The sequence below is a fragment of the Gobio gobio genome, assembly GCF_949357685.1.
Source record: "Gobio gobio genome assembly, chromosome: 20".
Taxonomy (NCBI): Eukaryota; Metazoa; Chordata; class Actinopteri; order Cypriniformes; family Gobionidae; genus Gobio; species Gobio gobio.
Window position 1 is genome coordinate 21,976,189 of NC_137113.1, and position 24,894 is coordinate 22,001,082.

At 40.2% G+C, this 24,894-nt stretch overlaps 1 protein-coding gene across 1 annotated transcript; it reads left to right on the forward strand.

Moving 5' to 3' along the window:
• Positions 1-5,421: 5,421 nt before the first annotated feature.
• On the forward strand, positions 5,422-23,831 carry socs5a (suppressor of cytokine signaling 5a). Its single transcript, XM_079845925.1, has 2 exons — positions 5,422-5,662; positions 21,375-23,831. The coding sequence occupies exon 2, from the start codon at positions 21,394-21,396 to the stop codon at positions 22,978-22,980; it is 1,587 nt and encodes a 528-aa protein (XP_079702051.1). The 5' UTR covers positions 5,422-5,662; positions 21,375-21,393; the 3' UTR covers positions 22,981-23,831.
• The last annotated feature ends 1,063 nt before the right edge of the window (positions 23,832-24,894 follow it).

Consider the following 24,894-nt stretch of genomic DNA (forward strand, 5'->3'; position numbering starts at 1 on the left):
TCCAATGCCAAGGGTTGACGAACTGCTTGATCGGCTAGGGACCGCTCGCTTTTATTCGACACTGGACTTAACGACGGGATATTGGCAGATCCCCTTGTCTCCAATGTCCAAAGAAAAAACTACTTTCACCACGCCGTTTGGGTTACACCAATTTGTCCCCCTTCCTTTCGGCTTGTTCGGGGCTCCCGCATCTTCCAGCGTCTGATGGACAGAATTCTCCGGCCGCACGCTTATGTGCCTATGCAGCGATTGCGATTGTGAAGTGTGCGATTGGGCGGGTGGAGGTAAGATATCTGGGCTTCCACTTGGGTCATGGACAGGTGCGTCCCCAAATTGATAAGACCGCGGCAGTTGCGACCTGTCCAAGACCTAAGACCAAAAAGGAGGTTAGACAGTTCCTGGGGCTATTACAGGCGGGATATTTTAGAAGGTTTGTACCTAATTATTCGGACCTCGCTAGCCCGCTGACGGATCTAACTCTAACTTAAAAGGTACCAGATACAGTTCAGTGGACGGAGCGGTGCCAGCAGGCCTTCACCCAGATAAAGGCTGCTCTGTGTGGTGGGCCGCTCCTTCAGGCCCCTAACTTTTCTCTCCCTTTTTCTCTGCAGACTGACGCCTCGGACAGGGGGCCTGGGCGTGGTCCTGTCCCAGGAGGTGGAGGGTGAAGAGCGGCCCGTGCTGTACATTAGTCGTAAGCTCTCTAAGAGAGAGACTATGTACAGCACCATAGAGAAGGAGTGTTTGGCCATCAGGTTGGCCGTTCTCACCCTTCGCTACTACCTCCTCGGACGGGAGTTCACCCTCTGTTCGGACCACGCCCCCTTGCAGTGGCTCCACCGCATGAAGGATACCAACGTGCGGATCCCCCGTTGGTATCTAGCTTTACAGCCTTTTAAGTTCAAGGTGATCCACCGGCCAGGTGCTCAGATGGCTGTGGCGGACTTCCTCTCCAGGAGGGGAGGAGGCTGCAGGCCGGATGGCTCCCCTGCCTGAGTCGAGCGGTGGGGGTATGTGGCGTAGGGGGCGTGGTTTTACGAGGTCTGCAGCGGGAGAGAGAGGGCGGGACCGAGCGGTGTGTAAGTAGGTCAAGTGCAGATCATGAACACCTGTGTCTCATTGCAGTAATTGGCGTGGAGAGACCGCATAAAAGCCGCTGCAGGACGAGAGAGAGAGAGAGAGATCTAGTCTGGGACTGCGCACACCACTGAGAGAGAGAGAAATCAAGTTCGACTGAGAGACACTGTTCCTGAGAGTTTATGACTGAAGTTAAACGCCCACGTGCGTCCTTTGTGTTTTGAGTTTGAGAAATAAAAGTCGCAGTATCGCCGACCCCGTCTTCTTCCTTCCCACACCCACACAAACCTTCGTTACAGTTTTTATCATCTAATACATCTATTTTGTAACTATTTTAAGTGTAACCATAACTAGAATTTGTCATTAAATCCCTTCTATTACAAATACTGTGCTAACTAGTTTTGATTTGGTATTGACTTTGAAGTGCTCCCTATTTCAATACAATATAGTCACATTATAGCAATGCTCTCCCACATATTTTGCTATTGTAACTGCACTTATTTCCGTCGTTGGTATAAGTTGCAGTGGGTGGAAATAGACGAGAAATTTACAGTTTTCTTCCATCTTTCTGATAACGTATCTTTAGTTGTTCGGTAACCCTCCAGCCTAAACACCTGGAGGAGTCCGACGAAGCTCCGCAAGTTTACGTGCCGCCTCACGACCCGCAACAGCCCGGTCAAAAACCCTCTTAATTTCTTGGAAGAGTGTAAGGAATGAGGAGCAGCAAGGATGATTGTTTTCCCACTCCGCTGTTCCCCACAGAGCCACGCATCCAGATAGTAGTGTCATGACCAACGCCACCTTTGATTCCTCAGAAGCAAACGTTAGGGGTTGGAGAGAAAAAAATATAGAACACTTTGTCAAAAATGCTCTACACAAATTCGGCTCACCAGCGTACATCTCAGGTGTCGGAATGTGTGGTTCGGGTTGGTTAGTGAAGTTCGGTGATGGGTGGGAAACGGGCGGTGTGGGGGGCGCAGTGGGTGAAGAGAGATGTTGAACCTGGGTAGTAAGCCCGGTCACCTGCACCACCAAAGCCTGAACAGCCCGAGCTGTGGCCAATACCTGTTCGTCCTGCTGGTCCATGCGCTGGGCATTCTTCCTCAGATATTCCTGAAGATCGGTTGGTCTCGCTGGATCCATTTTGGTCAGCTCGTTCTGACAGTCACTAGATAAGGAAATACAGAGGATCCAATAGTGAGTAAATAGACAGGCTTTATTGAACAGATTATACTCAGAACTGCAGAAAACGAAAGTCAAGTAGGTGGGTAGCAGGTTGGTGATAGGCTTGGTGACGCAGGGCTGCAATGGGCACAGAGTCAGAAGGGTAATCCAATCCAGAAAACAGGGCATCCACACGACGCAATGGAAGACAGAGTCCAGGAACAGAGCAACCAGGCAAGAGCCCCCACCACCCAGGAAGGCCTGCAACGATCTGACAAACACAACATGTTGGCACACACATTAAATAGACCGCACAAACAAGACAAAGCTGGCGCTGATGACAATCAGCCGCCAACAAGGTAACGTCCACACTCAGAACATGCACACACCACATGAGGGCGAGTCGGTGAACCCATGAACCGTGACAGAAAAGTCCTCAAGTGCCCTGCACAGCCTGGAACATAACATTTATTTCCTTGATCGGCCATTTTCTCTATCCTAGCTTGACGCTTGTTTCTTCACAATACCTGCAGAACTCCAGATGATTCGGCTGTGCAGTTCCGCCTGGCCTTGAACATGTGCTCGCATTTGCAAATGTTGGGGGTGTACATATTAATGATCCCGACTGTTGCGTAACAGATTCACCTATTTTTACGTGGTGTTTTTCACGCACAAGATTTGTATATGATATATACATATGTGATTTCCATGTACTGAACTCTTGTTATTCAATTATGCCAAGGTTAATTACATTTTTCATTCTAGGACACCTTTAAATTAAATTCTGTTCGGATTATTATTTATGCGCAATTACATATGGTATCACCATGGTTGTTCGTGTCTCTTCTAAACAAGTCACTCTTTTGAACGGGATCCTATTTATAAGCCTTACATTTCTTCAATAGTTCAGCTGTCTCCTCTATTAAACAGACATCACATAAACCTGTGCTATGCTTCCCTATAATTTGTAAAGTATGATTTAGATTTGAATGTCCTGTTCTTAAATGTGTGAAAATAACTTGTTCTCTTCTACTTAAGTTGTGAATTATATTGCCTCTCTTTATGGTTTTTTGGACCTTGTAATAGTGCCGACCTGTATGACGCAAGTCCCAAACTGTCTGCCATTTCTTATTGCACGCTCCTAAAATAAAATGTTTTCCTTCTGATCTACTGAGTGAAATGTTTATATTTGGTTCTTTCATTTTTTATTATTCTTTGGCTATTTTGTCTGCTTCCTCATTACATTGAATTCCCACATGTGCTGGAACCCACATAAATCGAATTATTATTCCCACCTGTTGTAAACTGTATTACCTGATCATTATTTCGGTTAAAATGTCAGTTCTATTTGATTCCAATGATTGTAAACTCCCATGAACTGCCATTGAATCCGAGCATATTTATTACTTTATAAGGTCTTACTTCATAAACCCACTCTAGTGCCATTAGAATAGCTGTCATCTCAGCTGTATACTGATGTGCCATCTGTTATACTTTCAGCCTTCCTCACCATAAACTCTGGAACATAGAATGCAGTCCCTGTCCTTCAAGTCTATACTCTTCGAACCATCTGTATATATTTGACGAAATGAGTAGTGTGAGTTATTTATATACTCATTAATATATTTGTTTATACTAACAACTTCCTCCATTTCCCTTCTGTTCTTGTGTAATTTCATGTCAATTTCAGGTTGACCTGGTATCCAAGTTGGAATTGGGGATACTAGCCTACTATTGCTGCAAATGATTTCAATGATGACCATCTTCATTAACCCACCCCTTTATTTTCCATGCAAAGCCTTTACTTGTTGCATTTAAAATTTCCCAGCAATCTCTTTGTCCCTGTAAATGTCGTCTTATAAATAATGGCATTTCTGATGTTTTTTACTTGCAATGTTGCGATGGGTGTGGTTTTAACTGCTCATAAAATTATTCTTAAAGCCTTAGCTTGCATGACATCTAGTTTCTTTAACAATGTTGACGATGCTGACTCATAAACAATGCACCCATAGTCTAATGTTGATGTCTGAATCATAAACGAGTCACTGTTTTAAATCGGCTCACTTTTATGCATCTGTTGAACCGGTGCACAGCTGTCTCCACGATTCGTTTATCGAATAGATCAGGGGTTTTCAAACTGGGGTCCTCCAGAAAGTTCTAAGGGGTCCCCAGAAAATTTTAGAGAATAAAAAGACGAAACAAAAATGGTTAAAGTCTACTGAATATTCTAACTGTTTCATTTCTGTTTCATGTTTCTCTCCTTTCTTGCAGTATATATTGCAGAATTAAATATGTTTGCTTTGTATCTTAAGTTTGTTTTTCTCACTATAGTCCCCTTTATCTCGCTCACTGGGGTTGTAAGGCAGTACGTGAGCTGCTTACATACATTTATTGTGAAAGTTGCTTATACAAATAATTTTTAATTGAAAATGTTCTTCTTCGGGTTTATACATCCAACATCAATAGCCAATTTAAGTTGGGAAACAATATGTTGTATTTATAATGTCACACTTACTATTTATCTGACAGTTTAAACGTTTGTTCGTACATAAAAATAGATGGATTTTAGGAAGGGGGTCCCTCATAAAGGTTCAGCATATTTGGGGGTCCTTGGCATCATAAAGTTTGAAAACCCCAGGAATAGATCATGATAGACATGATAGACATGCAAAACCTGAAAGAAAAAAAAAAAAAAAAAAAGGTTTTAGTAGTAGGCAGCAGGCCTACATAAAGTACTAAAACTAAAAACTAAAATACAATATTCAAGAGTAAATTAAAAGATAAAAGTAGGCTATTCATTATTTATTGTTTTCTTATGCATTTAATAATAAAACGTAGTCAAGAAACACTATTAAACTAAAAAACGTGCCACGTATTGGCGTAATAAGTACGTAAAGAACGTCTGAATCATTTTGAATCGATTCTTTGAAACCAACTGTTCAAAGGAACCGATTTACGGAATTGAATCGGACATCCCATCACTAGCTGGAATTCAAGCGGGGAAGTGACGCTTTTTTCCAAAGTCTTTCCCCATCCGTATCCGCCGGAACACAGAACTAAGCGCAATTGGAGGCCCTTGATGTCAGTCAACAGCAGCTTTGCCACCACCTCTCCTGATTCTCTTCTCTGCTGCACTTGGCGACCATATCGGCCGTCAGGGAAAGAAATGCCAACAGGATGAGGGGATCGTAGGCCATGTAAATACAGAAAATATAAAATGTTTACGATTACATCGACACATCGATGTGCTGTTTGCTTTTCGAATATCGCAGTTATGGTCCCAGTCGTTCCCCGTCCGTGTGTTTTATCCACCACCGTCTCTAGCCTCGGGAAAATGTACCCGACTATTCTTGATAGCATTTTTTTCGCAAACAAAAGAAGACACCCGAAAAAGCAATAAAAGAGCACGACAGAAGGATCGGTGAGTTCATCTCTCCGTGTGTTGTGAATGCCCATCGATTAGTTTATGTTATCGCGCATGTTCGATGGCTTTTTAACTAGTTTTTTTTTCAGTCGGCCCCCTTTTCTAATGCCCGAAGCCGGTTGAACTAAAGCCACCAGGAGAAATGTATAGAGACTCTTAAAATGACGTAAATCGAGTTATTCAGCACAGACTTAAATTCATAATATACATTTGTTCTAATGTCAGTTAAAGTGTGGAGAGGATCGTGCCTGGATTGACTACTATACCTACTTAGACTCAATGCAATGTTATTGCAAAGGCCTATAATATTTATCACGAAGGTATAATGCATATTAGTGAATAAAATATGGCCTCTAATTATTTGCATGGGCCTAATTTTAAGCACATGGCAAATAAAAGTTTTTTTTTAAATATTTTTTATCTGAGATGTATCCCCATGACATCTCATGAAATTACATGACATGTCAAACAATAGAAATGCTTGGACATTGAGGAAACCAACCTGATTTCAATTCTGTGGTATGAGATCATTTAACACAATTCTTGCATGTAAATTTTATAAATTGGACACCGATACACCAGAATAGATATAGTTGCAATTTGCAAACTATGAATCTTGAGCAGAGAACATGCTTTTTGTTACCATCAAATGACCATTGTCAGAAATTACCTTTGTTTAATGGCAATATATTACCTTTATGGGGGCACAATTTTAATTTGTTTTATTTTTAACAAAAAAAAATTCTTCATTTGTCAAAAACTTCAGTTTAATCTGTTTTAGCCATTAAGTGTGAATTAAGTCATGAAATTAAATATGAAAGAAGATATAAATTATCCATTTAAGACAAGATATCGTTTTTTGTGACAGATATATGACAGCTGCAGATCACTACAGTATCAGCGGAGGAAGAAAACCCATACTGAATGTATTAATAGAAACCCCTATGTATTATAAAAGATGTCTCAAATGTTAGATAACAGATACATTTATTATGACCCAACCCCCCATGCAAAAAAGTGCATTGATCCAAATGTTATCAAGTGAGAAATGTTACTCAATATAGGCTTAATGCCTATCTATCCTAAAAAGGGAGTTGTGGGCCATTGTTGCATAAGATGTACGGTGGTGTAACCTCAGCAGGCTCATAAAACCTCCTTAAAACTACAGCTTTACAAAGGTCTGGGCTTCAGAGGTCTGCTTCCCAAAAAGTGTGGTTTGTGGAAATTGAGGATGCCTGGGAACATTTTCTATTTCTGCAGACTTCCTGGCGCACAGTGCTAAAGATTGTGGGTTCATTCTGAAAACGAGCTTTTGAAATATTATCAGCTAGCTCAGGGTATCATAGATACATTCTCTTGACAGGCAAGCCAATTAGTCGAGAGTGAGAGACTGCAAAGTCCTGCTGGCATATTTCCGTGTGCAGAGGTTAAGGCCTGCCCAGATATTTTAGTTGTCTTGAGCGGGGCTTAGACATTGCAACAGACGTTTCCTAGAAAGCCGCTTCACTACACTAAGTACATCAGTGGCTGTAGTCCTACAATTAAGGTCTCATTTTTAATGTTTATGCATTAGCTAACATGAACTAACAATGAGCAATATATATATTTTTACACCTCTTAATTAAAAATACATTTGTTCATAGTGAATTATCTTTTGATTTTAGAAATATTTTGGTAAATGTTGAAATGAACATAAGATTAAAAAAAATGCTGTAATGTAGTTAACTAGCAAATTAATTGTAAAGTTTAAGTAAGGTAACTTCCAGATGGCTAAGTTATATGCATCATACTACTCTCAAATATCAATGCCAATATATTTGTTTTATTATTATTGTTTTAAAGAAATTATGATTTTAAATGTATATTAACTGTTAAAAAGTCTGTAAGATTAAAAAACATTTTAAAGTCTGCATTTATTTGATAAAAAAATGTATATTGTGAAATATAATTACAATACATTTTATTTTAAAATATATTCTAAAATGTAATTTATTCCTGTGATGGCAACACAAAATATTCAGAAGCCATAACAGTCTTGAGTGTCACACGGTTTTTGAGAATCCATGCTGATTTGAGGCTCAAGAAACATTTCTTATTACTATTTTCAGTCTTGAAAACAGTTGTTGTGATGAATATTTTTGTGGAAACCATGCCACATTTTTTCAGGGTTGTTTGATGAATAGAACGTTTAAAAGAACAGCTTTTATTTTTAGTCTTTTGTAACATTAAAATGTCCTTGCTGAATAAAAGTATTAAGGAATTTCCAAAAATGAATATCCCCAAACTTCTACACAGTTGTGTACATAATGCTGTTAATTTTGATATTGATACAAAATATCAATGGGGGTTTTGATCTCCCGAAACTTCTGGTGTCGTGGAGCGGGCGTGTTAAGGATACGTGGTGTTGTCATAGATGCGACTAGTTCAGGGCTCAATGGCAGTTTGGCCAGTGGTTACATTTTTCACCACAAAAAGGTAATAAATAAAATAAAATAGGCCTAGTTATTGTTAAGGTTATGACTCTGAAAACTATTAGCCTAACCCATATCAATTTTAAATATTGTTAGAGACAGTCAGTAACAAAAGTTTAAATTACAAAATAAAAATCATGTTGCGAGCAACAGCACAAATACAGCAGAACAAACATACAAGAAAAGTAAACAGTTATTTTCAGTTTTGTTGTGTAGGTGTCAAGTACAAAAATGGTAATAAAATGTAAAATATCACTGCAAAATTATAAATCACTGCATAGAAATAGATCAACCCTAGAGTGTTTTTCTTTTCTTATGTCTTATCTCGATATTTATATAGCCATTGACGATATTTTCTAGACTAGGTAAACCCAGCCTGATCTGCGGGCGATTTGATTTCCCCCTGCAGCTCAGGTGGGAAACCTGTACATTAATTTATCCTGCTTCTGTTACACATTTGCAGGAACTGGCTTATCCACCTGGCGAACTATTGGCAGGTTTAACACAATGACGGATAGAGAAGCGATGGATCGATGCCCGTTCATCACGCCTCTTGTGGTCTGATTGGTTGGAGGACTATCCAATTGCGTACAGAGTCATTTGAATTATGCTCGTTGATCACGCCTCATGTGCAGTAGAAAATACATAGCAGACTCCCCAGACCAATGTTCAATCTTAAAAGATTGAGCTTGGTCTGGTGATATCTAGACAAGATATTTTCCGCTTTCCATGTTTTCACAGTTATACGGTAGGGGGCGCTATTATGCCTCTCCTGAACGAGTACAGAATCTCCTGATCAAAAGACGAAGATGACACAGAAACAAACAATCTCAAATGCAAGCAGATTCATTTGTAAAATAACGTGATCCTCAACATTAAGCAGAATATAAATCAAAACTGCCTAATGTTACTGAATGAAATGTCGACCCAGGACGAGCTATAGGACTGTCAAGCTTTGAGGGTGTTGACTCGATCTATCCATCTGTGTTTTGATATGAATCACATCCGGACGTAACGTTAGTCTTTTACAAAAACGTGATTTTTCTCAGCTTTATGCTTTACATTTTTGCTTTATCATGAAACTTGCAACTTAGGATGTGTGTTGCTGTGCTTTGTGAGTACTAAACAGAGAGACACTTTCTTGTCTATGTGCGTTTGATTATTTAAATGGGAAAGGCTTAAAAAATGCGTAAACTATCAACTTCCGTGAGCATGCAGGGCTGGCCCAAGCGGGCAAGTGGCAGTTCCATCAACTAGGCGGCACCATGCCATCGGGCAGTCCTTACACTGCAAAACTCCTTGAATCCAGTCAATTTTTTCAAGTATGACAAAAGTCCTAGGGTCTTGGACCACTCCAATGAACACTCCATATGAACACTTTTAAATGAGTTTCGGGTCAAAATGACCCGAGGAAAGGATGAGGTACTGGTGTAGAGTTGAACCTGTTTCTGTCTTATCTATTGTTCATAAGGAATAATCCACTCTGGGCGTGGATGTTATCATAAACTCAGTAGGACTTCACCATTTAGTGTACTCGTATTTTACTCCACATAACATAAATGCATTTTCATGTGTTTCCTTATATCATCAGAGAAGGGCATACTTTACATCAAGTAGTTTCCGCAGTTACTGGAAGGTGTATGTGGTTGATAGGGGCTCTTTCTAAATCTCATGTGGTGCTCAGACTTTTATCAGAAGAGCTCAGGCATGTATACAGGCAAGATCTGTCTTTGAACAGAAACTGAATTTTAGTGTGGATATTTTCTTCAAGGGACTGTCTAGAGTATCTGTCCAGCATGAGCATGAAGCGGGCTGCTCTGGACTGCTTCCTCTTCGGCTCTTGGGTGCTAGAGATGTCTGGTGTAGAATTTGGCTGCAGTATCAGGTGAAGGGGGGCGAGACCTGAAGGGGACAGAGGGGGCTGGGCCCACGCTACCAGGAAGCAGAAGCTCTGGGCAAGGCTTGTTAGCGTTCTTGGTAGCAGAAACCCTAGCTGAGCAGAGAATAGCATAGTATTTAACGGGCTGGTGTTTTGTGATCTGGTGCCAGGATTCGTCTGCAGACGGTCCTGTTGTATCTAGTCAATGGTAGAACAAGGGGAGCAGATCCACTAATCCACTAATACGATCTAACTGGTCAAAGCAAAAACTTTAGTTGCGAGGTGTCCTGTAAGCTGCAGAGTAATGAGGATTTAAACGGGGACAGAGGTACTAAGAAATGTTAATGAATTTATGCTGTTTTACATAACATTTTAAAGTTGAATGCATAATTCTGGTGGCTTATGAGTTCAAAATGAGGAGGTTCAACCAATGTTCAGTGTCCACTTGAACAGAAAAAAGTCTGCATTGACTTGTACTTGGACTTTAAAATGTACTAAACTTTTTTTAGTTGTGATAAAGTGCTTTAGTCTATATTAGGGCTGTCAAAAGGTTAATCGCGATTAATCGCAACCAAAATAAAAGTTTGTGTTTACATAATGTGTGTACTCTGTTAATTATTATTTATATATAAATACACACACAAGCATGTATATATTTAAGAAAAAAATATTATTTTTATATATAAAACATTTATAGTTATATATATATTAGAGATTATATAAATGTATATACAGTATATACATGCAAATATTTCTTAAATATATACATGAATGTGTGTGTATTTATATATAAATAATAATTAACAGAGTACACACATTATATTATGTAAACACAAACTTTTATTTTGGATGCGATTAATCTTTTGACAGCCCTAGTCTATATACATTACATTCATTCTGGTGTTTTAGGAAGCCAAATAATTAGTATATAATTAATTATAATAATACTTTTTTATTATTATTATTCCTAATACAGTCATCTATATTGTAAAACAAATGCACTGTAAAATAAATGTAAATGAAAATTTTACTTTGCAGTAGGGAAATGTCCTCATTTTTTCTCAGCCTTCAGCTTTTATTTTGGCGGAAAACTGCAGTCTCTGTGAAAACGCATGGTTTGCAAACGCATCTTTCACAAATCTCCACAAATATGTTGGTTGTGATTATAATGGTGGCCAGTATGCTCCAAAATGCATGTTAAACTCAATGGCGCAAAACACAAGGTTAGAGAACTTTTATTTTATGAGAAGTGTAAAACTATTTTTGGTGCATTATGAAACTGTGGACAGATTTGACTGTGGCGGCCCTCCAGAGTCTAGGTAATTAATGGGGAACGCTTGTATATAATTCTACTTGTTCATATGCAGTTTGAATTGAAAATCCAGCATTTGAAAAAGTAGAATTGAGGAGCTAAATGTAAACTTTTAAAAAGCAATTCTTAGTATTTCTGTACTTTCTCAAAAACGTCCATGTCATTGCTCTGCATTACTGCATTAGTGTGTGTAAAAGCGAAATTTTAAAATGTACCATGGGCGTCGGAAGCAAAAAAAAATGTGGGTGGGTCCTCTCCCAGAAAAATTTTAAGTGCGCAGCTGAGTTCGGAACACCGTGTTCACATCATTCAAACATACCGAACTCTGACGTCAATCGAACCCTGGTGCGCACCAAAACTGCTAGTGTGAAAGCACCCTAAGCGACATATAAGAGGCTGACAATTAGCTGAACATGTATTAGTTTAATTTTAATTAAGTACAAATATATTGCCTTGTTCACTAAACGTCTGCTTGGGCCAGACAAAATTGGGGAAAACACAAAGTCCTTTACAGCTGTTATAGTTTAGGGGTAAGATGCATGGCATCAAGTTTTGACGCAAATCGACCCGAGGTTCGAATCCGCCTTTTGCCGAACTCACTCTACTCCCTTTTCCCATCACATATCAGATCGGAAAGGCATTTATTTTCAATAAAAACTAAGAATATAATTGAAAATAAAGTGGCTAACGTGTTTAATATGAATTGTTTATCAGGTAGGGGTCGGTAAACAGACGTGCTGAATTAGAGACGATAAAAGTGAGTGGGTCCAACATCATTGGTCGTAAAAAGTACATACAATGGTTCCGACGCCCATGAAATGTACTGTGTAAATGTATAGGCAAAATTGCTAAAACTGAAGGTGGTGATGGCTTAATTGTTTGCTGAATATTGTAATTAATAGTTAAGATCTGTTTTTATTCTCTAATCATTAGTTCAGTTTATGGTTAGGAAGTCAATTGTTAGTGTATTTTGTTTTTGATGGCTGTCCATTTTTTTTGCTTGTAATTTAATTAAATACAAGAAATGGAAAATACAGAAAACTAATTAAGGGCATTAACTTATAAAATGTCCTAAAAAGCTAGACTTCCATTAAGAACATTACTACATTTATATCACTTCAGAGATTTTTAGATGGAAATATAGAAAGTTACATGTCATGAAAAATTGTAAGAGAATTTTATATTTTATTTACAGTGGGATCCAAAAGTTGTCCTATTTAGACCTGGAAACAAAGTTTCAGGATAGGCTACATAAAGGGAAATATTTCTATTCTAGTTCTAGACTAGAGTAATACTTATGTAATCAAATTTATGACAGATTGATAATGTGAAGAGTTGTGTAGAGATGGTCAGATGTTCTTCCACTGAAGCACAAGATACTCTTTGGCTCATTCTAAAATCATGCTGGGGAATGTGATCATCAGGTTTGACGCAGACTTGTGGAGTTCATCCAGCTTGAGTACTGCTCTCATTTAAGTAAAAGGGGTACAAACCAAATACTGAGACATTTTTAAATGCTCTAATTATTAAGCAGTAAATTCAATAAGTATGGAAAACATTTGTTTTCGGTTAGAAGCATTTCCAGTATAGACTCTCCTGTATCTCCTTTATAATCTGGGAATCTCTTCTGAACTTTTGCTCTCTGATTGGTCCATCTCATTCCAAATATTATTAATTAGTTATGTAATATAAATGTAAAATGTGCACAATAATATATTTATATTCATTCTCGGCATTCAATGCTGAGATTTGTAGTGTCTAAACATCTGGGGCCGTATTCACAAAACATCTTTAGGGTAAAAGTAGCTCCTAACTTGCCGGTTTAGGAGAAACTCTTAAAAATAATGGGCGTGTCAGTCCTAATTTTAGGACTCCAAAATTTTAGCTCTAAGAGTATTTCACAAAGCATTTTAACACTAAAACTAGCTCCTAAATCCATGAAACGCTAGGAGTAGTCAAGCCTAAACCACTAAGACCAAATCACTAAACAATCCTACTGGCTGTTGCTGCAATCCGCCCAAAAACACTATACATCATTGAGGCAATAGTGATAATAAATCTATCTTTAATAAAAAAAAAAAAATTCCGATTACCTGTGGCAGTTGTTTTTACGCGTTCACGCTTATAAATGATCGAATGGATAAAAAGAAATATAAGCATATATTAGGCGCACTGTCCAAGGGGATCGAGGGCTCCGAGCTTGGAATTTAGCCCAAACCCAGAGTCTTGCCCCGCATTGCAGATCATGAGTGAGGGACAGGGTGGCGGAGGGATGCAGAAAACTGTCGGGGTAACTTGGTGAGTCGGCTCTCTGCTGTGTATATACCTCATCTCGCCCTGATTATATAGACCATTTGACCGTGCTCCGCACGAACTTTGTTTATAAAACATAATTTTCGCTTGAATTCATGTAAGGGTGCTTTCACACTTGGTTTGATTGCCTGGACCGAACCAGAGTTCGATTGCTCCCCCTGCCCCCGCTGGACTGTATTCATATTATATTATTTGGGTCCGAACAGGGGTGTGTTTGCGTCATTAAAGCAGCAGCTGTTTACCCGGTTGCTTAGTAACGACAGCGAGCGTGAAGGTGGCAAAATGCAGAGCCATAGGCTGCGTCCCAATTCGCCTACTTATACTACGTCCTAAAAGTATGTACTCTTTTTGTGAAGAAAAAGTACATACTTTTGAGTGTGTAGCAGAAGAGTATGAAAGCTTTGGGGCATACTACTTTGTCTTTAACGGACTCTGTTAGGTGCGTCCCGTCACCGTTTAAACTGCCCTGTCAATCATCGTCACAGTTCAAATCCCCCACTTTCAATTTAATTTCCTACCGTATCGGAGAGAAATGTAGTCGCTCGTTGATCTGCCTTTCGTGGGTCTTTAATGCAGAGACTCCTCTCATGTGTTTGCAAAGTTAATGGCCAAACGTATCATTACAAAAATTCTCAATGCTGCTGAAGGAGAAATATAATGTGGATAATATTGAATAATAAATATCTTTTCGTCAGGTTAAATACTGATAATTGCTCACTCAAACCACTTTATCTAATCCTCACCGTCAGACTCGCGTAACCATCATGTTTGTAGTTTTTTTAAACACTTTTTATCCCCGTTTGTAGTTCTAATCGAATCCTCGTCCATCTCGCAATGGGTTGTGGGCAATATCAGCCGTTAGAGTGTGCATCGATCGGATTCTGACCGGAAATAGTAAACCATCCGGGAATCTTTGGAATACTTTTTTCAACATACTAAGATTTGGGACATACTAATTCTTTTTTCGAATACTATTTAGTACGGATAGTATGCGAATTGGGACGCAGCAATAGAGAGAGAGAGAGTCGTGACAACGGAAGTTCAAAACGCTTGATAGTCACGTGATTCATGTAGACCTCGAATAGTTCCAGGAAGTGCTTTGACGGGCAATTCAAATTGATAGTCACAGTGACAGAACTGCGATTTTTGGTAATTAATAGTCAATAAATGCGTTGATTTTTCAATCATTTTATTACACATCGACATGTGTATGTAGCATGAGTATGTAGTTACAGCGATGTTGTAATCTAATTTAATGATGAATAATCTACACAAGCAGGCTTTAATGTACAAGTTATTTTGATTAAGATGTGCTGATAATTTAAAATCTTACTGATTAAACGTCTTACCTTTTAAAAGTGCATCACAAACGGTCTGTTCTGCTGTAACTCTATGGCGCGGCTGCTACTTCCGGGAACTATTGAGTCTCCACGAGCCGCCATTGCTGTAAAAAAAAAACGTTCCATTGGAGTCTATGGAGTTGTCGCGACTCTCTCTCTCTATGGCTCTGGCAAAATGCATAGCATTGCTCACCTCACTTTTATATTTTTGTTTTTGAAAAAAACGTTGGTTTTGTTTCCAAAGCTTCAGTACGTAATGGCACTTACGTCTATCTGCCGCGAATGCACTGCAAGTGTTCTAAAGAAAGCTGGAGACGAGCAGAAATGAGATCTACAGCTCTCTGCTTGCAGTACATCAGTCATGCTCGCCAGGAAAATGAGTGAAACGCACACATTTATATAAAATTATACGTCATTAATAGTGGTTCAATTCCAGGATTTAGTACGATTACATTCACATCAGCAGCGAACCGTACCGGAGTTCACATGAACCGTACCCCAGACCACACTTTTTAAGCGGACTCGGTTCGCGGGTGCGCACCTGAGTTCGGAACACCGTGTTCACATCATTCAAACATACCGAACTCTGACGTCAATCGAACCCTGGTGCGCACCAAAACTGCTAGTGTGAAAGCACCCTAAGCGACATATAAGAGGCTGACAATTAGCTGAACATGTATTAGTTTAATTAGTGACACTTGGCCTACTTTTTAAAATCTTTATTTGAATATAGCAACATTTTTCTTTTAAAATCTTTATTTGAATATGGCAATATTCTTATTTCAAACATTTTATTTGAATATAGCAACATGAAACCTTGTTCGACAAAATATTTCTATAATTAAATCACTGACAGTGACCCCTCCCCTATCAGCCAATCACTGTGGTCATACTTAGTTAGCGTATTGACATCGTCCATAGCAACAAGGTCAACCCCGCCCTTACTCTTAGCTTAAGACTTCTCTCTATTCCTTAGTAAAAGTTGCTCTCAGCAGCTTTGTGAATAGGTTTTCAGAGAAAACTCGTAACTAAGAACTTTTACTGCCATTTAGGAGAACTCTTAGTGGGAAGAAAATGTTTTGTGGTAACTTTAGGTATGACTTCCAATTAGCTGAGGAGGAAGGGTCACTTCCTTTGCCAATATGCTGTCTCAACCTGTTTTTGAGCCAAATATTTTTAAATAGTTTTGTTTGTTTGCTCTTGGGGTGCAGTTCTGTCTCTTAGCCTCCCCTGTGTCACATGTAGAGTGAAAGAAAACATTATGGATGGAAAAGTATATGAACATGGCATGGTTGAGAGTTGTAGCTCTGGCAACTGGTCTTTTGCCTGATGGGATTTAGAAGGTGGTATGTTGAAGGTCTCCACAGCTGGTGTGTTTTGGTAAGTGCTTGACTTATGGTGATAGATTTGGCCTTTGAGACCAATTAATCTACATTCACTCTGGTGTGCCTCCCAACCTGGTAGAACCACAGTTCTAATCACTTAACTAGTGCTAATGTTGGTCACATAACACTTTTTGTGCAATCATGTTGTTTCAGTGTTGTTTAAGTGTCAACTTAAATCTAGTAAAAAGACCCTTGACTTCATATTAACACCGTTTCACAGAATAATCTGAAGGAACCCTGTGACCCCTTTTCATGAACTCTTCTGACCACCCTGCGCCACAATTTTACAAATGCTGTTTATGCAGTGCAAGTTCATTCTGGAAGTGGAGCAAGGTTCCTGAGTTTGGGGGAAAGGTCAGGCTTGTTGGCCTCTGTATATTGTCGCCATAGCTGCGCTGACAGATCTGAACTTTGATTTATGGTCATCCTTAATGCTCTTAGACTGGTTTTGAAATGGACAAAGACAGGGAAATAAGAGGAAAGAGGGGCAGAAAAGATGCCGAGAGTTAATAGGCTTTTGCTGTACGTTGCATTAATTTGCGGTACTGAAATCCGAGAGCTTTCTGACCTCCCATAGACTGCAATTTAATTACCACTTTCAAGGTCCAGAAGGTAGTAAAAATATTGTTAAAATAGTCCATGTGACTCCAGTGGTTCAAACTTCATTTTATGAAGTGTCGAGAATACTTTTTGGCCGCAAAAACAAACAAAAATAACAACTTTATTCAACAATTTCTAGACGTAGTAAATACAGTGCAGCGCTTCCGAGTTACGCCAGAACGCCGGCTTACCATTGGCCGATGCTGTTCACGTGAGCACCACCACGTATGCATGTGATGCTGACGCAGGAGCTGGCCAACGTAAACTGTGTAGGAGACTGAAACTTATTGAATAATCAACACTCAAATAGCTAAAACTGGCAGTTTTTATATCAACTTTTTAATAACACTATTGTTTCTACTCTAGTTTGTGAATTATAAACATTTGAAAGACAATGAACTAAACTTTTTCGATGACAATTTTATTCAAACATGCATAAAATAATGAAGACATCACTCAGTTGGTTAAGTAAAATGAAATGAATAATCAATACAGTACATGTATTTAGAAAAATGCTAGATATTTTTTCAAGCTGACTAGTGAGTTTATGGACATTTGAATAGCTTTCTTGAGTAACATTGTATAGCCTACAAGCTGTTTTATTGAATCTTCCTCTGACTGGGTTTCATAAAGGGAATTTTCTGCAGGTTGTGGCTTTTGTGTGTACACACACTTTTAGGATGAAATCGACGTAAAGTTTTATGCATGATGAGGCCCCTGGTCTTGACTGGTCATAAAAAATGTAGTCTCTGACTGGGTCTTGAGATGGACTTGAGTCCAAGTCGGATACAGACTATTATGTGCAATTTAAAGACTAAAGACTGTATTTTAAGTAGAATTTGACTTATGCTCGGACTCCAGTGTGAGTCTACAAAACTGAAAACAAACCTTTGTAAATTTAAATAAATTCTTAAAGGTCCCGTTCTTCGTGTTTTTTGGAAGCTTTGATTGTGTTTACAGTGTGCAATATAACATGTGTTCATGTTTCGCGTGTAAAAAAACACAGTATTTTTCACACAATTTACTTATCTGTATACCGCTGTTCTCACCGTCCTAAAAACGGCTGGTGATTTCCTTGTGCTATGAAGTCCCTCCTTCAGAAATACGTAACGAGTTCTGATTGTGCAAGCGGTTCCCGTGCTGTGATTCGACCACAGCTTAGCGCACGTGAAAGCGGTTCCTGTGTTGTAATTTGACAGCAGCTTAGCGCACGTTGGAAAGGTCACGCCTCTTAACGGGGAGATGTATGCGTTCAATAATCTCTACAGCGTCCCTGGGAAAGCCAAACAAAGGTGATTTGACTCCTGGATGAAAATAACAGCGTCTCGATGACATGGCGATAAACACACTCAACGCAACAGTTCCTTTTCTCCACGCGACCGTCCGCTTCTCCACGTGGGACAGCAACAAGACCGCGCCCCCTTTTTCTCGTTTCTTTGTGGGCGGAGGTTAGTCTGTTCTACTGCTCTACTGACGTAATTAAAGAAGGAAGTACCAGGATGTAGTCCAAGCCAGCCGTTCGCTGTAGGCTTTGAAAGGGAACTTCTGTTAAATAAAATATCTCGCTTGGCATTGAACTTTGAGCTTTATAATTTTACAGGTATTATTTATGCTCTAACAGCAACATTACACACTAACTAAAGTTTGAACAATGTAATCGCGAAGAAGGGGACCTTTAATATATTACTGAATTTATTTCAATTTCAAGCATTTAACTCTGCCAGCATTCTGCTTCCTCAATTCAATTCAAAATGTTGCACTTCCCACCTCTGATCAATATCAGAATCCATAATGACAGAAAATCAATTACTGGTGTCAGCAATCAGCATCACAAGTCATAATTTGCTCCAACTCAAATTTGTAATGTATTTACACCCAGCAGCCTCTAAAAATTGACACCCCTCTTCTCCACCATTTGAGAGAAGGTGAATAATACACTTTAGCTTTCTCCCACATGACCTACATTCTGTTCTTTTTATCAGGAGACTTGATGAACTATCATGAATTAATCATGGACGTTTTTTCTCTCTCGTTCAGTATTCTCTTGTGACATTTTGCGTTAAATAATTTAGTCTTTTTTTATTGTGCGCAAAATTGATGCAATAACATGCTTTTTTTATTGTTTTATTTTTCTTAGATTTTTTTTTCAATAGAAAGGAGCTTGCTTTGTGTTCATTGGTGGAAAGATCATCCTGTGAAAGATGGGTTAGCCAGAGTACATGTGCTCAGAAAAAACTAGCTTCTCTATTGAGCACAAGCAGTCCTTGAGCTTTTAATTCACCTGGAAGCGATTCACTACTGACTTTTTGCTGACTCACATTTGGCCTGTTCTTACATTTGGTCTGGTCTAACGTGTTATTTAATTTTTTTTTTTACAATTGCTAATATTGGATGCTTATGTTGGGAAATATTTTATAAGTTTTTTTTAAAGCCAAATCAAAAGTTCTTTAGTGGCTACATAATGATTAAGGAAGATAGGATTTACACCGCTCATGCAAAACCTCTCAGTTCATTAACTGGTAAGAGCTCTGCTATGGCGGGTCAGAAAAAGACAGGCCCAGACCGGCATTGTAACTCAGCCCACGGCAGCATGTTGACTGGGAGCAGTTCCATGAGTTCATTTTTAGCGCTGGCCTTGAGTCTTAGTGACTCTGCCTGGCAACACTTTAATCACTTAGGCCCTGTTTACACCTGGTATTATCATCCGTCTCGGGTGATCTGATTCCAAGTGGTCATTTAACTAAGAAAAATTGCTGTATACACCTGGGCCCGTATTCATAAAGAATCTTAATGCAAAGAGTAGCTCCTAGTGACAAAATTCTAAGAAAATTCTTAGAAATGTGGGCGTTTACTCTTAAAATTAACTAAAAATTCCTAGTAAAGAAAAAAGTAATTCGGAAAGCATCTTAACCCTTAAAAGAGGTCTTAAGGACAAATTTGTTAGGAGCACGGACGAGGACTTTTAAGAGGCTTAAGAGTTTCGTTAGCAGCGGAGAAAATGGCAGAAAGACGAAGAGGGAGAAGAAATGTGATGCAGACAATGGATGACAGTGACTTAATAAGACTCTATAGATTAGATTGTGCAGGGATCATGTTTGTTGCATTAAACCCAACTTTCAGCCCCGTCTCTTCACTAAGATAAAAGCTTTTGTATTTTCCTTGCTCAGAGTTGCTCTCAGATCGGTCCCGAATAGCTCTTAAGCTAAGACTCCTACGTAAAAGTTTTTAAGCTAAATTAGGAGTTTTCTGAGAGGACTCTTAGAATCTTTATGAATACGGGCCCTGGAATTTACATGTGTCTGCTGTGGCCAGTTGTGATTTAATCTCTTATTCAGTGAATGTCACTGCATATTGATAAAGCACATCAAATATAAACATTTTAGTTGAAATAAGTAAAAGTTTCACATAATTACTGCTTGTTGCTATTTGAGTATACTAATAGCTTATTTCTATATTAACTGATATTCTATTATGCATCATATGATCTCCATAACTGCTTGAAATAGGAAAGAAGATATTGTGTGATGTCTTGTGATTGTATATGCATGGGCTTTTCCAAGTTTTGTTGATAAAACAGATTTTTAATTCTATCGAAGAAAAGACCAAAAAGAGACATCATTGCCATCCTTGTGTATATTTACATATGTATATGTGCGTTCACGTTAATTAACGAGCAGTGTAGACATTATATACTATTATTTTAGGAAGGACATTCGTTTTTTATAATTTGGACACATTTAAATGCATGCAGTCATGGTCAAAGGTTTACATACACCTTGCAGAATCTGCAAAATCTTTATTTTAACAAAATAAGAGGATCATACAAAATGCATACAGTCAAGATTCAAGATTCAAGAGTTTTATTTGTCACATACACAGTTATATACACAATATACAACTGGCAGTGAAATGTAAACAGGTCCGCTCCATGGACAGTGCAAATAACAGTTACAAGAAATTAAATAGAAATAGAATAAAATTAGAATAAAAAGTATTAACATAAGTAGAATTATAAATAAATCAAGTAAAAGATAAAAAATAGAGAGTAAAAGAGAGTAGAATAATAAATAAAAGCAAAGTCTTAGCGGAGCGACCTGAACGGCGACCGAGCAGTCCATATAGTTACATAGTCCACAAGACAAAATAAGTTGAATTTATAAAAAATAACTGGTTCCAAAGGTCACATACTTATGTTTTTTGTTTTGTGATGGTTGATCATGAGTCCCTTGTTTGTCCTGAGCAGTTAAACTGCCCAATGTTCTTCAGAGAAATCCTCCAGGTCCCACAAATTATTTAGTTTCCCAGCACGTTTTGCATATTTGAACCCTTTCCAGCTCTTGTCAACTCTTGTGTCTGCTTTTTTTTTTTCTTCTGATATATGCTAATGGAAATCTGACTTTTTGTTCCAGGTCTAGGTGCCCCCACCTCATGGAGAAGGTTGGCAAGGTGTGGAGCAACCTGAAGAGGGGATGTCAATCTCTGCTCCACACAGATGGGGGTTCTCACGTTGAAACAACACCACAGCTTCAACAGCAAACAGACATGGTATGCCAAGTTGTGGATAAGGCCCAGGGAGACAGCACACTTGAGGCCGCCAGTCCCTCTAGCAGTGTGGCAGCACTCCCACTAGTGGCATGGAGGACCAGTGGGAGTGTGTCACGACGAGGCCATAACTGTGTAGCGGATGTACCCCAGATACTAGAGATCACAGTCGAGCAGGATACTGATGATGCTCGTGCTCCCTTGGGTGCCCGCAGAGACTCTTATTCACGTCATGCACCTTGGAGCGGAAAGAAGAGACACTCGTGTTCCACTAAGGCTCAGAGTTCTCTGGAGACCACAGATCGGCGATCGGGCCGCTCTCGGCGCAGACATGGGACTGGTAGTAGCCATGAGGAGCTGGAGTCGGGAGCAGGACGCTCACTACGCCAACAGATCCATGATACAGTGGGCCTGTGCCTCCCATTGCGCTCGTCCTCTCGAAACGCTCACCTTCCACCACCCAAACGAAAGATACAAATTACAGAGCTGATGCTTGAGACGTGCCCCTTCGCACCAGGATCAGACCTGGCCCGAAAATGGCACCTCATTAAACAGCACACGGCACCGGTCACAGTGACAGCAGTGGATTCTTCCTCGGATGCCAGTGGGGCTGCCTGTGCATCACCGGAAGATGAGGAGGAGCGCTTGCGAGAAAGAAGGCGACTCAGCATCGAGGAGGGTGTGGACCCACCTCCAGATGCCCAGATCCACACAGTGGAGGCCGTCCCAGCCCCCCTAGCTTCCCTTTATAAGCTGGGACCTAAGCTGACCCCTGGAATGGGTGAGACCCTCGGCGACAGCCAGGGGGCAACAGCAGCTAACTGTGACTCGGAGGACGACGACACCACCACTCTTTGCTTGCAAGCTCGCAGGCCCAAGCAGCGGCACACTTCAGCTGAGGGCCACCTGAGCAGCAAGCAACCAGGGCCCTGGAAAGTGCACACCCAGATCGACTACATCCACTGCTTGGTTCCAGATCTGCTGCACATCACAGCACTTCCCTGCTACTGGGGTGTGATGGACCGCTATGAGGCTGAAGCGCTGCTGGATGGTCGGCCCGAGGGCACCTTTCTGCTGCGAGACTCAGCTCAAGAAGACTATCTGTTCTCCGTTAGCTTCCGCCGCTACGGCCGTTCGCTGCACGCACGCATCGAGCAGTGGAATCACAACTTCAGCTTTGACGCGCACGACCCCTGCGTGTTCCACGCAGCCACCGTCACAGCACTCTTGGAGCACTACAAGGACCCTAGTGCTTGCATGTTCTTTGAGCCGTTACTCACTGTGCCTCTGCACCGGACCTTCCCATTTGGCCTGCAAAGCCTGGCTCGAGCTGCCATTTGCCATGGGATCACCTACGATGGCATCGGGGCACTGACGCTGCCCCCTGCTCTGCAGGACTACCTCAGGGAGTATCACTATAAGCAGAGGGTGCGTGTGCGCTGGCTTGAGAGGGAGCCAGTCAAGGCCAAGTGAGGCAGGGCAAATACTTCTCAGCTCACCAACAGGAGAAGTCCATTCAGCACTTTGCAGAAGTGGAGGAATTACAATATTTTTTTTTTGTGGGGGTGGGGGTATGAAAGGAGGGACCTGGAACTGAACACAATATAATAAGCTTCTATCATTTTTTTGTTATCACTCTAACAAACAAAGAAATTACAAATACAGTGGCTCCCCAGTGTGCACATTTCACTACAGCTTAAGGACTAGGATGACACAGCAGAGGTCTTAGTCACATTTTCCCTTCTCTCTCAGTTTCCATGGCCTTGCTCTAAGGGGGATCTGCAGATTTCCGTGCCCCTTCACTCTTTCACTATAACAACTTGACTGTGTGGTTTATAGCCATTTCCAATCACCTTCCCTGCCTGCCCTTGATTCCCTTGCATTAAAATTGCATTTTGAATAAACATTAACAGTAATATTGTGGACGCATTCTGAGGGGAGGGGAAGTGAAAGGTGATATTCAAATATTGCTTTTTCCAGCTTCTTTCTTCATCTTTAGCTTCCATGGTGCTCTGTCAGTGGTTCCCATGGTAACATTCTGTGCTCATTCCGTGGTTAGAGGAGGCATTCTGGAGCGGGAAATAGAAAGGCTTTCACCCTGCTCATGAAAAATGAGGCAGAGAGATCCATGAATGATGGATTGCCCGTAAACTATGTATCGAAACGGCTTTTGGGAATGCTTTGCAGTGGGGAGAAGGGCTCTGTTCTGCTTCCTTACGCTTCCGGGAAGTGATAAGGACGACGGTGCACAACAGGATGCGGTGTGATGTGAGAGCGCTTGGTTTTCAAAAAACATTGTTACTCACACTCTGCGTTCTGTTGCTGTCAATATGTTTTGTAATCATTAATTCCTACCACTAATTGCACAGGGGAGGGGGGGTTGGGGGACTAATTCTGTATCGTCTTTTTATGTATTGTTGTGAATGGTCTATTAGTGTCCTTGAAGTTGGGCACTGATTAAGAGCACTTTAACTTAACTGTGCTTATGTTAGTGGGTGCAGCAGAGGCGATAAATAAACCTGCTACACTGGGACCATTGTTAGGCATAAACGCCCTCCTATATACAGGAATAAAGACTCTACACTCACTTTGTCTAACCCACATTGCTCTAGACAGGACAGTAAGTTTTGAGTTGACCCTATCAGTGCCATTGGATTTGGGTCAAGCTGGCTTGTTTTGTGAGACCTGCTTAATTTAATTATTGATGAATAATCTTTAGTACGTTTAGGTTAAGCAGATTCTTTTTTTTTTTTTTTTACCGACTAGGAGGGACGTTCGGAATTTACATAAATTGAGTATAATCACATTGTTGGCCCCCTAGGCCAAGACCAGCTTATTGATCACTTTAGAATCAGTCAGATCCACACTTGAATTTCTTTTAATACAATGAGGGATTTCAAATAGTAAGTAAAGATAAAAGGATGCATTTAGAACTCTTGTGCTGTTGGCCCCGTTTGAAAAAAGATTAGATCCGTTAAGCCAGTGATTCCCAATCTGAATCTTAGATTGGGATCCACTGATTTAAGCAGTGTGCTTGCATCTAAAGCGTTCATATGGTGCATTCAGTGGATTTGTTACTAATAGTGGTCCAATTGGAAAATACATGTTTTCCAATGGCCGTTCCTGCACTGGGTATCAGTGGCACCGTGAGACATCCTCTTCATGGGCCTGGTGCTGATGTATTTTGAATACTGCTAGGGTTATGACTATTGATTCCCACATTTTTCGGACTTGTTTTCAATTGATGAGATCAGGTAGAACTGCCAAATGCTAAGCTCAGGCTCGCAACACCTAAACAGCAGGGTAGTACAGTGCAACTATAACCAGCTTTGTGTGCTTGTGTGTGTATGTGTGTTGCACTGACCCTGACCTCAGTCGACCATAAGA